The following is a 13286-nucleotide window of genomic DNA, read 5'->3' as shown; positions in this document are numbered from 1 at the left end:
AATAATAATAAATGTAAACACAGGGGTTAGCCAGCAGGTGACGCCACACTGCCACAAAATAAGTTCAGTTTATCAAACCACTCACTTCATGGGGTGGTGGGTATTAAAGAGAAAATTAATTGATATTCATCCGAATATTTTATAGCATTATTAGCTATTGGTTTATTATCAATTAATTATTTATATAATAATATTATTAGTATTTCAAAGAAATAATGCAGCTTCTAAATCAGGTCGTTGTAATGTGTTTGAAACAAATTATTTAGGATAAAATATTAATCACTCCAAAGAGGCTTTCTTTCTTAATATCTGTAATTTAATTATTTATTACAAAATTAATTCACAGAAAGGCTGATACATATGTATTTGTGATTAAAACAGAAGCATAATGCATGTACAGGGAAGAAAAAGCTATAATTCTGCAATGAGTCTCAGATCCACCTGCATCTCAGTATGGAAAAATGATTGTGCAGACTGAAAAGAAAAACAAGGCCCATGTGAAATGAGAAGCTTTTCCGCTAGTCTGAAATCAAGGACTTCAGTGGGTTATGTAGAATCATTTCTTTTTTTTATTTTCTATCCCAAAGGATGTGATTATATCAGATGGAGCAGAATGAGCTGTGCGGTTTGGTCTTGTGCTCTTGACCTCAGCTCAGTGCTTGGATTGGATTGTGGGTCTCTCTGGATAAAAGCATCTGACAAATGAATAAATCATCACTGTGCTTGATGTGAGTCCTGGTCTGTTGTGCTGAGTTCCACAGTGTAACTGATCCAGAATCAGTCGCCCCATGGCAGTATTAGTACTAATATGAAAGGCGAAATCTGAGCCATGCAAGATATCTGATACATACGAGTTTTGGCTTGTGATTGTTTTGTAAGTGCATTAGGAGGCAGTGTGTGTGGGGGAGAAGGATTTTATGTGTTTTATTTTTATTATGCTGTGCTTGTTACTCTGTTGCACAATGCCAGATGAGCCTATTTTGGGGCACTTTTCTCTGTGTGTGTGTGTGTGTGTGTGTGTGTGTAGTGTTTGTGCATTGTATTGGTGTTTATTAAGACTTTTTCCATGCTGAATTTTGTTATGTATCTATGTGCAATGTATGTTTGTAGCAAGCTTGTCTGTCTACAGCATGTGGGTGTGTTGTGTGTATTGTGCAGTGTTGATTCTGCAGTGTGAGTGGGGATGTCTGCAAATGTTCGGAGAGTATGCATGTGCAATGTTTATGTGTGTGCATCTACATAGAGTGTGTGGGTGTGTTTGTATGTCTGGAGAGAGAGAGAGAGAGAGAGAGAAAGAGAGAAGAGAGAGAGAGAGAGAGAGAGAGAGAGAGAGAGAGAGAGAGAGAGAGAGAGAGAACTAAGGGACTTTTTTTATCTTCCCTCACACATATTGGACAGCAGAAGGCCATGAGTTGCTAAGCAACAGTCAATGTGATGGAAAAACAAAACCATAATATGAAAAGTGCTGTGTTCTTCAGACGTGAAAAGAACACTTACCCTTAGGCCATTTCAAATTGAAGTTAATAATTATTAATGCCATTTCAGAAACTCTATCTATTTAACATATTCATCCTGAAGAAGACAGTATGCCAGAATTTTATTTAAAGACTTTTTTAAAATGTGAATGCCAATTTAAAAATGGCATATTATAAAATTCCAGCACAGTTTGGTGATTTTCCTGCTCAATAGTACCTTCTACACTTAGTAGGTTTACTCATGTATCTTTAAGCAGCACCGTTAAAAGTCTTGTTGCCTCTGACATTAAATCAACTGTCATAAAACACATAAACCTATACTTCAAGTCCATCCATTCATCCATCCATCTTCAACCGCTTACTCCTTTTCAGGGTCACAGGGGAACCTGGAACCTATCCCAGGAAGCATGGGGCACAAGGCAGGGTACACCCTGGACAGGGTGTCAGTCCATCGCAGGGCATACTTCAAGTCTCTTCAATCAAAATCTCTTTTTTTTAAGCAGTTCTGCTGTATTGCAACATGTTCTACATTGCACAGGGCTTTTAATGTTTTGTTGTAAAATGCTATAAAGATGCTTTCGTCTGTTGGCTCACTGATAGTGTCACTGTGCTTGTACTTCTACATGAAGGAGCATGTTACACAGCATTTTAGAGAGTTTATATAACTGTACTTATTTGTGTTATCTGTGTATGCACAGTATTAAAATCAAGGGCCTACATGTTAGAAGGGGATTAAGTATTACAAAAGAATATTGTTTCAGAGATAGAGGTAGAATTCTCTGACTGTATGAGGAAAGATCTATATGAACAAATGGGCAGCGGTTTGGTGAAGATTGGACCAAATTTGGAGGAGGAGTAGCAAAAATTGCAGTTAGATGGAAGCATTTTTGGCATGTTATTGAAACTTTTGACCAGTAAGTGGTGCTGTCATGAAATTTGTTGAAATCTTCAGGCCATGGCGGCTTCGCTGTCGGATTCGTTGGCCCATTACGGAAAAATCGTTTGGAGTACTCAAAATTCTTTTTATAATTCTTTTGTGAGGCTTACTCTGAAGATGATCTATGCCAAATTTGGTGATGATTGGAAAAAAATCCTAGATGGTCATCAGGAAGTACACTTGAATTTCAGATGTTGGTGTGCGTTCACTTCAGCATACTCCAGGGAATTACAGGAAAAGTGAACTTTGAATTACCACAAATTCTTCAAATGATATAGGGAAAAAATTTAAGTTGTTACAGTTCTTGGGTACATTCAGGGCATGGTCCTGAAGATACTTATCATGTTTCATGATGATACCTAGATGCATTGCTGAGATACATCCTCACATCCATTTTTTTTTTGTTTGTTTGTTTGTTTTGCATTTGCCAGCATATTACAGGAGAACAGGCTTGAATATCAAAATAACTTAACTTGGTAACTTTTGTTCAGAAAGGTCTCAAGATGATGTGAGCCAAATTTGGTGAAGATTGGACAAAATTTGGAGGAGGAGTAGCAAAAATGGCAGTTAGATGTAAGCATTTTAGCAAATTATTGTAACTTTTGACCAATAGGTGGCGCTGTCACAAACTTTGTTGCATAGCCTCAGGTCATGGTCCTGAGATTGCCTACCAAGGTTTATGTAAGTGCAGAAGGTAGATATTGTAGCTATGATAAATGGCCCCTAAGTGTAAACATGTGTGTGCATGGTGCTGACCTTTCTGTTACTGACCTTGTTTTGCCTAGTGATTACCAATATTGTCCTGCCTCTGATGTCCCGTTTGTTGATCGCCTGAACTTTTGCCTGTTTGCTGATTCTGAGTTTTGCCTATGCTTTGGATTTGTCTGGCCGGATCGCTAATAAACACATGTACCTGAATTTGCATCTGTCTGCCCGTTCCTCACATGACACATGTAGTGAATCTCAGTTAGATCCATAATACAAACTATTGAAATTCATTAACCAGAGGAGAGGACTAGTGATAAAAAGCCACATAAATATTTGCTTTATTTTCAATGTTAGTCACCACAGACACAATTCTTGAGATTTAACCAGTGTTTAATCGCTCCCCAGGTGCTGTACATGTAGGTGTTTTACTGCTGGATAATTGCAGTATAGTCATTAATTACACTGACTTTATTATAACATAATGCCAAAGATATTAAAGAAATTTTGGTGACTCATAGACAAATTCTATTTAAATGCTTATAAAATTACAACAGCAAGGAGTCCGAGCATTGTAATACTCAACCAGGAGTCATGGTAATTAGGAAGTTTAATTTTAATTTATTACAGGAATACAGGATAATAATAATAATGTATTTGTATAGAAAGTGCTTCAAAGAACATGCTTCAAAGACACAAGCAGGGACACAATATGAGCAGCAATAATAAGAAAATATAAATCATTAAGTCAAAACTTTTTAAGAGCGATTGTAAAATATGTCTTTAACTGTTTTTAAGTGGACAGACAGTCCATAATGCATGATGGTGCTAATCAATTTAAAGCTAGTACAAGTCCTTTAAAAGTCTATCCTTAAAGAAACTGGCCACCTATAGGTAATGTCAACAGGATTGGCGTAATTTATTCTCTGTTAATTTATAACTGCAACCTGTCGATTTGCTTATTTGGCAATTCAGTAAACAGTGAGTTACAGTAATCATTTCAAGAAAAAGACAAAACCATTCTTCTTAAACAACTTCTTAGAATCATACAGACTGATACGTCTAACTTATGCATTGTGCTTCAAATGAAAGGGTGCTGCTGTTGTCTATATCTGGTTTAAAGCTTAGATCATAAGAAAGAATTACATCCAAGGTACTTACTACAGATTGAACTTGTGTAGCTGTAACATACAGGACTCAGATGGGTCGTAAAAATCCATGTGCAAGAGGTTTATTAAAGGTTGAAGAGAGGCTTGAAGTCTGTGAATGGTACAAATCATGTGCTGTGTTTAGCTTAGGGGTTTATATAGACATAAAAGTATCAGTCCAGTAATAACGGTTCATTATTCATAATTCATTATGTTATCATAATTCATAACTTTTCCTTATTCATAATTCATTACATTCTCATTTACAGTGACGTGCCCAAATATTAAATGGTGATAGATTAATAGCAAAGAATGATACATCTTTTTTTTTCATATTTTTTACTAATTAACAGTGCAACACCGATATGTATAGCTATAGCACTGTTTATGTACATTACTGTGACATCTATAAAAATATTCTTGTCATTTATTCATTAGTAATTCCAGTGCTGCGAATTCAACAACTTTCACCTCACAGGTATGCTTATGGTAAAAACTTGTTGCTAAGCTAAAATGTCTGCTGCAGGGAAGTTCCCTGGGTTAGCCTGAGCTTTCACATGTAGGCAGTAGGTCACGTTATTCAGCTGTGAGCAATATTTCATGGTATACAAAAGGATAGACACTATTCCCTTCTTATCTGTTCATAAAATCATCATTGTAGACATTTGGCATGCTTACTGCAATAAATAATTCATAATCCATTACCCTGCTAAAAGCAGCACCATCTAAATGACTGAAAACAAAAATGGTGTGAGGAAGGGCAGAGGATGTTGTTACCAGAGGGAGGTAACACAAACCTGCATAATGTGATGTGTCTTAGTGCTTGGGTGCCATGACACTTCATCCACACCGAAGAGCCAAACCAGAGGGCCCCTACTGAGGCGTAAATACAAATGGCTTTTCTATTACAATTTTCAGTAACACTGACATGATTTATTCTTACAAAGCAGTTCATTTGCTGCTACACTCCTCAGTAGTTTACATCCCATCGGTAGAATAGCTTTCCCACACAACACTGTTCTGTTTTCACTGCACTGTTGTGTACAAATAGACTTGTATTCACTGTTCTGTGTATTTTGCTTGTGTATTTTGCTGTAATTGTCTCACACTCCTGCTGTGTATTTGCTATTTATGACTTGACTTGATTTTTACAAAAATGAAGGTGTAATGACTTTTTTTTTTAAAGAGTGCTGCAACGTAGTCTAGAGGGCAAGTGGTGGATTTATGCACTGTGTATAGTTCCATTAAAATCACGAAAAGATTTAATTTAAATTAAATTAGAGACAAGTCAGTGGCCTTTATACTTGATCTAATGTTAATTATTTTGTTACTAAAAGAAGTGAAAGCCTTGTAGTTTGAGACAAACTTCATAGTGCTGGTTTTGTAACCTGGGGAACAGGCGGTGATGCTGGGTTGTGTGCAAATAGTGGTCAAAAGAAATGGTGGCTTGAAGCGAAGCGAAGACAGCGACACAAGTGTTGAGGGGTGATCTCATTCACACTGCATATTGAATGAGTCTGGGTGCTAAAGCGACACAGACGTGCTAAACATTGGGGAGGGCAAGTAGGAGGCCCCCTGTTGTTCCACACATAGAGGTTGAGTGTTAACACACACTCACAAAAGCAAATTCATGCAGTCACATATATACAGAGGTGAAAAACAGGTTAATCCCTTACAAACGCCCTTCCTCGTGTGTAGTAAGAATGTAGTGCTAAAGCATTGCAAAACTTTGTTAAATTACAAAGTATGCCTTCATAAATAGACTGTTAAATTTTTTTATTTATATGAACAATGCATTGTACAGCATATTTTAGGATCGGGTCTGTTTGAGGGGTGGAAATTTTTGCAAAGCTTTACTGTTATTTAGATTTCTGCCATAAACAGGTATCCCTTCCAAGGTGTTAGTTCCACGGTCCACTAATTTGATTGGTCGAGTGACGCGCCAAGGGTGCCTACATTTCCTATAACGGCACTGGGACGTTTCACTGTGTGTATCACTCCACTCGTCTGTGTTCACCACGAAAAATTCCACTTCCTAGTTCGAAACCATTACTACAGTAGTGTTAGCGACATCATCAGTGGACATGGCAAACAATACTTTTCATGAATATAACTTTTGCCTTAAAATAATAACCGTTTTACCGGAAGCTCCTTTAACAGGAACATACAAATCACTGTGAGCTAGCGAGCCAGTTAGCCGACATGCTGTAAAGTGAGTAAGCTTCTTCAGGATCTATTTCCACTATCAGAGCAAGTATAAACATTTGCCCATAATGTGTTCAAAATCCCTTCTGAAAAAAACAAACTATGGATACCATCACAGCAATTCTAATGGTTTCCCCTACAAATACAATTACAAACCATCAGCTAACCATTAAAACTATTACCGTTATTGGTCCTTAATAGCATCCACTAGGCAACAAATTACCAACAGAGACCATTACAGTTTCCATTAAACCCAATACAATTCCCATTATAACCATTAAAACCATTACAAATTCTATGAGGGTTTCTATTGATTTTGTCAGCAAGGATGTCAATTACTCGATATTAATTTCTAGCTTATAAAACTGTCCTATAAAAGCAACATCACAATCGCAACTCGTTCTCGTATGATATTGCTGAATTAGAATGAGCGCATTAATATAGGCTTCACCTTGCTGCAGGGAACTACTTTCCGAGCCAGGCCGTTTTACATGAATTAAATCAACACATTTTTCACTAGTCAAACATTCAGCAGCACTGGAACAAGTGCAAGAAGAATGATCAAAAACTACAGCCAAGGTGGCATTTATGAATCATGATATTTACGTAGGCTATCTACACAATTTCTACACTTAGGTTACAGGGTGAAAAATTGTTTATATTACTGCTAACGAAACCATGGTAATGTTTGCTCAAGCATTAGGTCAGTTCTTACGGCGGGAGGCGGGGTTGCTACACTCTGTGTCTCCGCCCACCTTCTCCTGTAAAGAGCAGGGAGAAGCGCGCGCTGCTTCATTCAGCAGCAGGTCAACGTCTCGGTATTGTTGTTGTAGTTATTATTATTATTATTATTATTATTATTATTATTATTATTATTATTATTATCATTTCACATCACTTTGGTGAGTCAGCGCGGCGATTATCCACAGGATTACTATCAAGATATACCCTCAGAAGGATTAACCCTGTTGAGAAACTGCGTTTTTGGCAGTTTGGACAGTGATTGGATTTCTCGTTCTTGCCTCCGCGGAAACATTCAACAGGTTAGTTGGCTTCGGGTTATGATCCTCTGTTCGGGGAACTCTCTGCGTCTCTGCATTAGGGACGATTACAGCTTGTCTGATCCCAGCAACCTTTGAAAAATATCCGAGTTGCGATTTATTGAATTAGCTTAGTTTATTAAATAGGTTAGGAAAAGGATGAGTATAAAATTTGGTTGAATAAATAAAAGAACATTTGAGTTTTACATGCATGGTCTTAATTGCATGATGTGGCTCGACCAGAAACTGTAATAAACATTTGTGTGGTGGTCGTGTCGTTCATCTTATTTTCCCAGGGTCCGCCCGGCCTGCTGACGGCTGCGCGCGATGAGTCACTTCTCAGCAATGAGCTTATTGTGGTTGACGCATGAAGAAATTAGACTTTTTTTTTCTAAACATCTTTCTTGGTTGTTTTGCAGAGTGCGATGTGTGACCTCAGCATGGACCAAGTGACACCTCCGTCATCGGGCTATCGGTACCTGAAGGTAAAGTCCACATGCTTGGTTTTCTCTCTCAAGATGTCGGGAACTCTGTGTTAGTTCTAAAACCCGATCCTGGACGTTTACAGATACTTTCTTGCCACGGCCTGTCTGCCTCATTAATTATGAGCAATAATTAAGTGAATTTAGCTACATTTCACGTTTAATTCACACTTCTGATCAAATGCTGAGCGGGTTTGAATCATTCTCATCAGTAATAGTAATTAGTCTAGACTGTATGCATTTTTTTTATTGACTTTTGGTTAATTGATAAATTGTATTACGACCTCTCTGCACCATGAAGGATAATGAGCAATAATGTGAATAATGTGTATGAAGCTTGAGATCCGAGTTTAACCGCTGAGAAAGTGGGTCTAATCTAATCTAAAGGGAACAGGACAGATTTTAATCTGATTCTGAAGAGTAGCGCTGCTGCGTCCTGATTGGACGTTCTGCCCACGCGCAGCCTGCCTGACACGGAACAGGAAAACCAAATATGGTCATGTGCTGGCTGTGTCTGTTCGGGTTTGAGTAATAATGTTTGTGTAGAAAGGGAGTGCCCTCTGGGTTTTTTTCCTTTCAGCAGATATTGTGAAGTTTAATGATTCATTGTCTGCTTTTTTATATGAATATAACTAATGGACCTGTCATTCAGCTAGCCGTAAACACGAATTCACTGCTTGCCCTAATTAGTTTGACAACATAATAGCCCTTTAGTGTGGTACAGTAATACTGTAGCACTCATGTTCATAAAGTGATGCTTATTTGTTTGTTTATTTATTTATTTTTTACAGAGGCAGGTAGCTTTTGAGTTGTTTGAAGACCCCATGTCTCTGTTCTCTGGGTTTTACCCATTAGTGGAGGAGGAGCAGGCAGCTCAGGAAGTCCCATCAGGTTTGGAGTGTGCTCCACAAGGTAGGAGACCAAAACTGCCTATGAGAAGTACTTCAGTTAAAGTTTAAATCAGTAATGAACTGTACACAATTTACAAGCACTCTAAGAATGATCAATGGATGCTAGTGTACACAATCATTAAAAGAAATGTAAAGTCCTAAACCCAATAAAAATGAAAATGACCTCAACAGCATAAAGTTGTCATATTAGAGCTGTACTTTGATTGTGTCTTAAGGAGTTGCTTATTCATGTCTTAATCCCACTGTTTTTCAGACCTGGGACCGTGCTCTGTGCCACTGTTGACACCTTGCAGCAAAGCAGTGATGAGCCAGGCTCTGAAAGACAGTTTCAATGGTTTCAACAAAGTCCAACGTATCTGGGGTATCTCTAACAGTGAGTCACGCTTGGCTTCCTAAACTACTTAGGCATGATTGAAACACCTAGGGTTCATTCAGTGTAGTCAATGCATTCAATTCTAACTTGTAACATTCAAGTTTTACATTATGCATTAATCTTTCAGACCCACGGAAGTGGAACAAGCAGCATGTCCAACAGTGGCTTCACTGGGCCTCTGGCGAGTTCAGCCTCACCAATGTGAACTTCTCCAAGTTCGATATGAGCGGCCAGGAGTTGTGCGACCTGGGGAAAGACGGTTTCTTGGATTTAGCTCCAGATTTCGTGGGTGATATTCTTTGGGAGCACCTAGAACAGATGATGAGAGGTAAAGCCTCTTTTGAATGTATATGTAGAATGTGCCTTTACAGCACTTCTCTTGGCTAAACCGAACTCTAACTGAATGTGTTTCTATCTAAAGGTTTCAGCGTGGAGGACACACAGTATGCACTGCAGATTTCAGACAGCACTAGTAGCCTCCTAAGGGAGTTATTTGAGGCTCCAGATAGTCCCACCCCTCTGCTCTCTGAGCCAGACTTCTCCATGTTCCCCAAACCTCAGCTGAGCACGGTGAACGTCAGTTACATTAGCCAGGAATTCCACAAAGCACAGCCACGCCTTAACACACACTGTGAGTCTAATAACCTGTTTCTTTAATTGAATCTGTCTCCTAACATGCTGTTATGAAGGTTATGATGACAGTTTGTGTCTATCCTGCAGTCTCATCCCATGAGCAGACCTCTACTGAGAGTGTGGACAGTGTGGAGGGAACCGAGCGTGTCCTGCACTCGTGGGGCAGTCAGTCGTCCCTGGCCGACACCCAGCGTGTACCATCTTATGACAGTTTTGATGATGAATACAGTGCAGTGCCGTTGAGCCTGGGCAAGCAAGGTCTATCCTTCAAAGACTATGTACAGGAGAGAAACGAGCCGCTGGAGCAGGGCAAGCCTGTCATCCCCGCAGCTGTGCTTGCTGGATTCACTGGTGCGTGGTGCATTAGACTCCTTCATTCACTTTTGTACTTTTTTTTTCTTTATTTTAACTCTCTGACGTTAATTAAACATGTGCTGTTCTTGTGTTGACCTTTATAGGAAGTGGCCCTATCCAGCTGTGGCAGTTTCTGCTGGAGCTCCTGACCGATACAACCTGCCAGGGCATCATCAGCTGGACTGGAGATGGCTGGGAGTTCAAACTCACCGACCCTGATGAGGTAAGAGAATTAGCATGAAGGTCTTTGCTTATTCAGATTAATTTGAGTGTGTAGTAATAATACATTAAGGTGACTGGACTTTTATCCTAAAAATATTCTATTTTTGCATTAAGTATTATAAGAAAAATAGAAAATGAAAACTTTGCTATACGAATACACCAATTCTCATACATTTTGGCCATATGTTTCTCTGCAGGTGGCACGTCGCTGGGGCCGCCGCAAGAACAAACCCAAGATGAACTATGAGAAGCTGAGCCGTGGCCTGCGCTACTACTACGACAAGAACATCATCCACAAAACAGCTGGCAAGCGCTACGTCTACCGTTTTGTTTGTGACCTGCAGAACCTCCTGGGCTATGCTGCCGAAGAGTTGCATGGCATGCTGGGAGTGCAGCCTGACACTGAGGACTGAACCAAGCAAATGCCTCTAGGAGGGATGTGTTTGATGGAGAAGGGGAAGCGCCCCTTGATATCCACTGTTACAGTCGGACCCTTTAATGGTCTGCAGCCTGACGGCAGTAACACAGCTGCACTTGAAGCCACTGCACTGGCTGCACCAGAAAAGGTGCAATTTTCTGTGTTTCATCTGGAGCAGGATGTTTACCACTGCCACGTTTGAGTGAGACAGGATCTCTGAAAGTGAGCAAACATCTGGTGCAGAACAGAAAAGTTTCTCGTGCTCTATAAGCTACACAGATACAAAATTCTCTTTAAAAATGATGCGCTTTCCTTCTATCAGCAGAACCGGGTGTTCAGAGTTTGTCAGGAGTTTAGATTGAAAGAGAACTGTACAGAGAAGCTTTTACAGAATATTTTTATGTAGGCAGAAAGAACAGGGTGTCTGTGGAGCACACTGTATCGAGACTGTTGTTATATAACAAATTCTGTTGCCGCTACTGATTTGCTAAGTGCTTTAAACTTCAGTCTTGCACGCTTCCTCTGTTACTAGAGAGCCATCCAGCATATCCGCCAAGTACAAACCTGTAGGTCTAAGTTTTTTTCTTGCAGTCTTACACGAATCCGTATTTTCAATAGACCATGATTGTAACTGAAATACAGTGTATAATTTTATTTGAACGTTTTGATTGCAGCCGCTGTATTGAGCACAAGAGATCATGCATTAAGGTTAATAGAATATTTGTAGACAACATACCTGGAAAACTTGTCTACAAGGATTTATAGCCTATTTTGAAACAGTAACAAAACTTTTCCTCCTGTCTTTTTTTTAATGATTAAACTGTATTGTACCTTCTATTAACGTTGGTTGTTTACTATAAGTAAGTTTTATTTATCTTTTTACATATCTGAATTTTTATTTAGCTCTATTTATTTAAATCAAAGCCATGCAGGCACTCAGAGGATTCTACAGATCATGATTGTTAAATATTTTTGTTGTGGTTAGTTCCCTTATGTACAAAGTAGTTTGATAACTATAATTGTGTTGGATTTATTTAATTGCTGCTTTTAGCATTATTGGATATAACTGGTAGAGGAAACTGATATGAGGGGTTATACCATGCCAGATAAAAACCAAATAAATAAATAAATAAATAATGTGACACTGTCATGGAAGGGATCGTGTCCTAACCTTAACTATACACAACTTTTTTTGTACAAAAGCTTGTGAAAAGGAAGGTGAGGAAGGTGAAATGTTGCTATTTGAACTTTTGTGAAACTTCTTCAAACTTTACACAAATATTGTTGTCTTATTTGTTTATAAAATTATTTTTCTACATAAATCCTTTGTTTTGTTGTTTTGCAGTATTTTATGGGTTGTGTATTTTATTGGTTCAACATATCAAATTGAACATTACCGAAACAGAGAGTGAATGAAAAGAAGCAGCAATATGGAGCCACCAGCTCATATAAATGGTAAAAGTGCTGATCTGGGACAGATATCCATTTTTTTTTTTACAGATAAGAAAGGAACTGAACCTGGAGCTAAACCGTTTGATAACTGTGATGTAGAGGGGGGAAAAACAGTGTATAGGCAGAGAGAGAGAGAGAAATGCAGTTATACTTGTGCACTGGAGAAAACAAACCTGACAACAGCAATGGGTCGAGCCTTCATTGACAACTGGAATTTTGAGAATAAACAGAGATCGCTCCTTAGAACTGAACAGAGTAGTAACTGGAATGAAAGTGTTCAAACTGTACTCTAATTTTAGGATATAGCCTACCGTTGATGGAAATGGTGATTAAAAGATCACGTGTCTACTTTGTTCACTTCTGTTCAGATTACTTTATAGTACAAACTTTGAGTCAGAACACATGTATCACTCTGCTGACATTTTTGTGTTGTTGTGAAATAAATGTTTTTCAAACGACTTCACGTGTGGCTGCTGTTCAGAGCTGTTGTAAGATTTAATATCATGGTTAAATCTGGTTAAGTGGTTAGCACCACTTTTTTACCTGGGGTTATAAACCCTGCTCTGAAGCAGGATGAGCACTGTTTTTGCGTATACAGTGTGAAACGATGCTAAAATGTTATGGCTAGATGCTTAGCAACAGAAATTGTACAGCGGGTGCCTCATGTCATGTGCTTCGTATAGTCACAGAAATCCCACATGTTGTGTAAACAGCAGTTACAGCATTTGAGGAAAAGATAAAAAAAATAGTAATACCAAATGGGATGAAAAAGGCGTCAATTGGAGCGAAGAGGAGACAGCTTTATTTTAAGTCTGCTCAGGACAAACTGGATGGCACAGTCAGAAATATTTAAGGAATTGACTTAAAAACAACTTGAAAATATAAATATAAAATATATAAAAACTTGAAAATATATATTGAATCTTCCTTT

General features: G+C 38.6%; 1 protein-coding gene across 1 annotated transcript; it reads left to right on the top strand.

The window, feature by feature from the left end:
- Positions 1 to 7267: 7267 nt before the first annotated feature.
- ets2 (v-ets avian erythroblastosis virus E26 oncogene homolog 2) lies at positions 7268 to 12813 on the top strand. Its single transcript, XM_017489767.3, has 9 exons — positions 7268 to 7513; positions 7930 to 7995; positions 8784 to 8904; positions 9157 to 9276; positions 9404 to 9604; positions 9698 to 9907; positions 9997 to 10260; positions 10368 to 10486; positions 10683 to 12813. Exons 2-9 carry the CDS (start codon positions 7936 to 7938, stop codon positions 10896 to 10898), a joined length of 1311 nt encoding a protein of 436 aa, XP_017345256.1. The 5' UTR covers positions 7268 to 7513; positions 7930 to 7935; the 3' UTR covers positions 10899 to 12813.
- The last annotated feature ends 473 nt before the right edge of the window (positions 12814 to 13286 follow it).

Source organism: Ictalurus punctatus, chromosome 16 (assembly GCF_001660625.3).
Source record: "Ictalurus punctatus breed USDA103 chromosome 16, Coco_2.0, whole genome shotgun sequence".
Taxonomy (NCBI): Eukaryota; Metazoa; Chordata; class Actinopteri; order Siluriformes; family Ictaluridae; genus Ictalurus; species Ictalurus punctatus.
Note: the sequence above shows the minus strand (reverse complement) of the source record. Positions and strands in the feature narration are given on the sequence as shown.

Coding starts and splice junctions, on each gene's coding strand:
- ets2 (XM_017489767.3), top strand. CDS start 7,936: ATGTGTGACCTCAGCATGGACCAAGTGACACCTCCGTCATCGGGCTAT. Junction 8,905..9,156: donor TTTGGAGTGTGCTCCACAAG/GTAGGAGACCAA, acceptor ACTGTTTTTCAG/ACCTGGGACCGTGCTCTGTG. Junction 10,261..10,367: donor TGTGCTTGCTGGATTCACTG/GTGCGTGGTGCA, acceptor TGACCTTTATAG/GAAGTGGCCCTATCCAGCTG.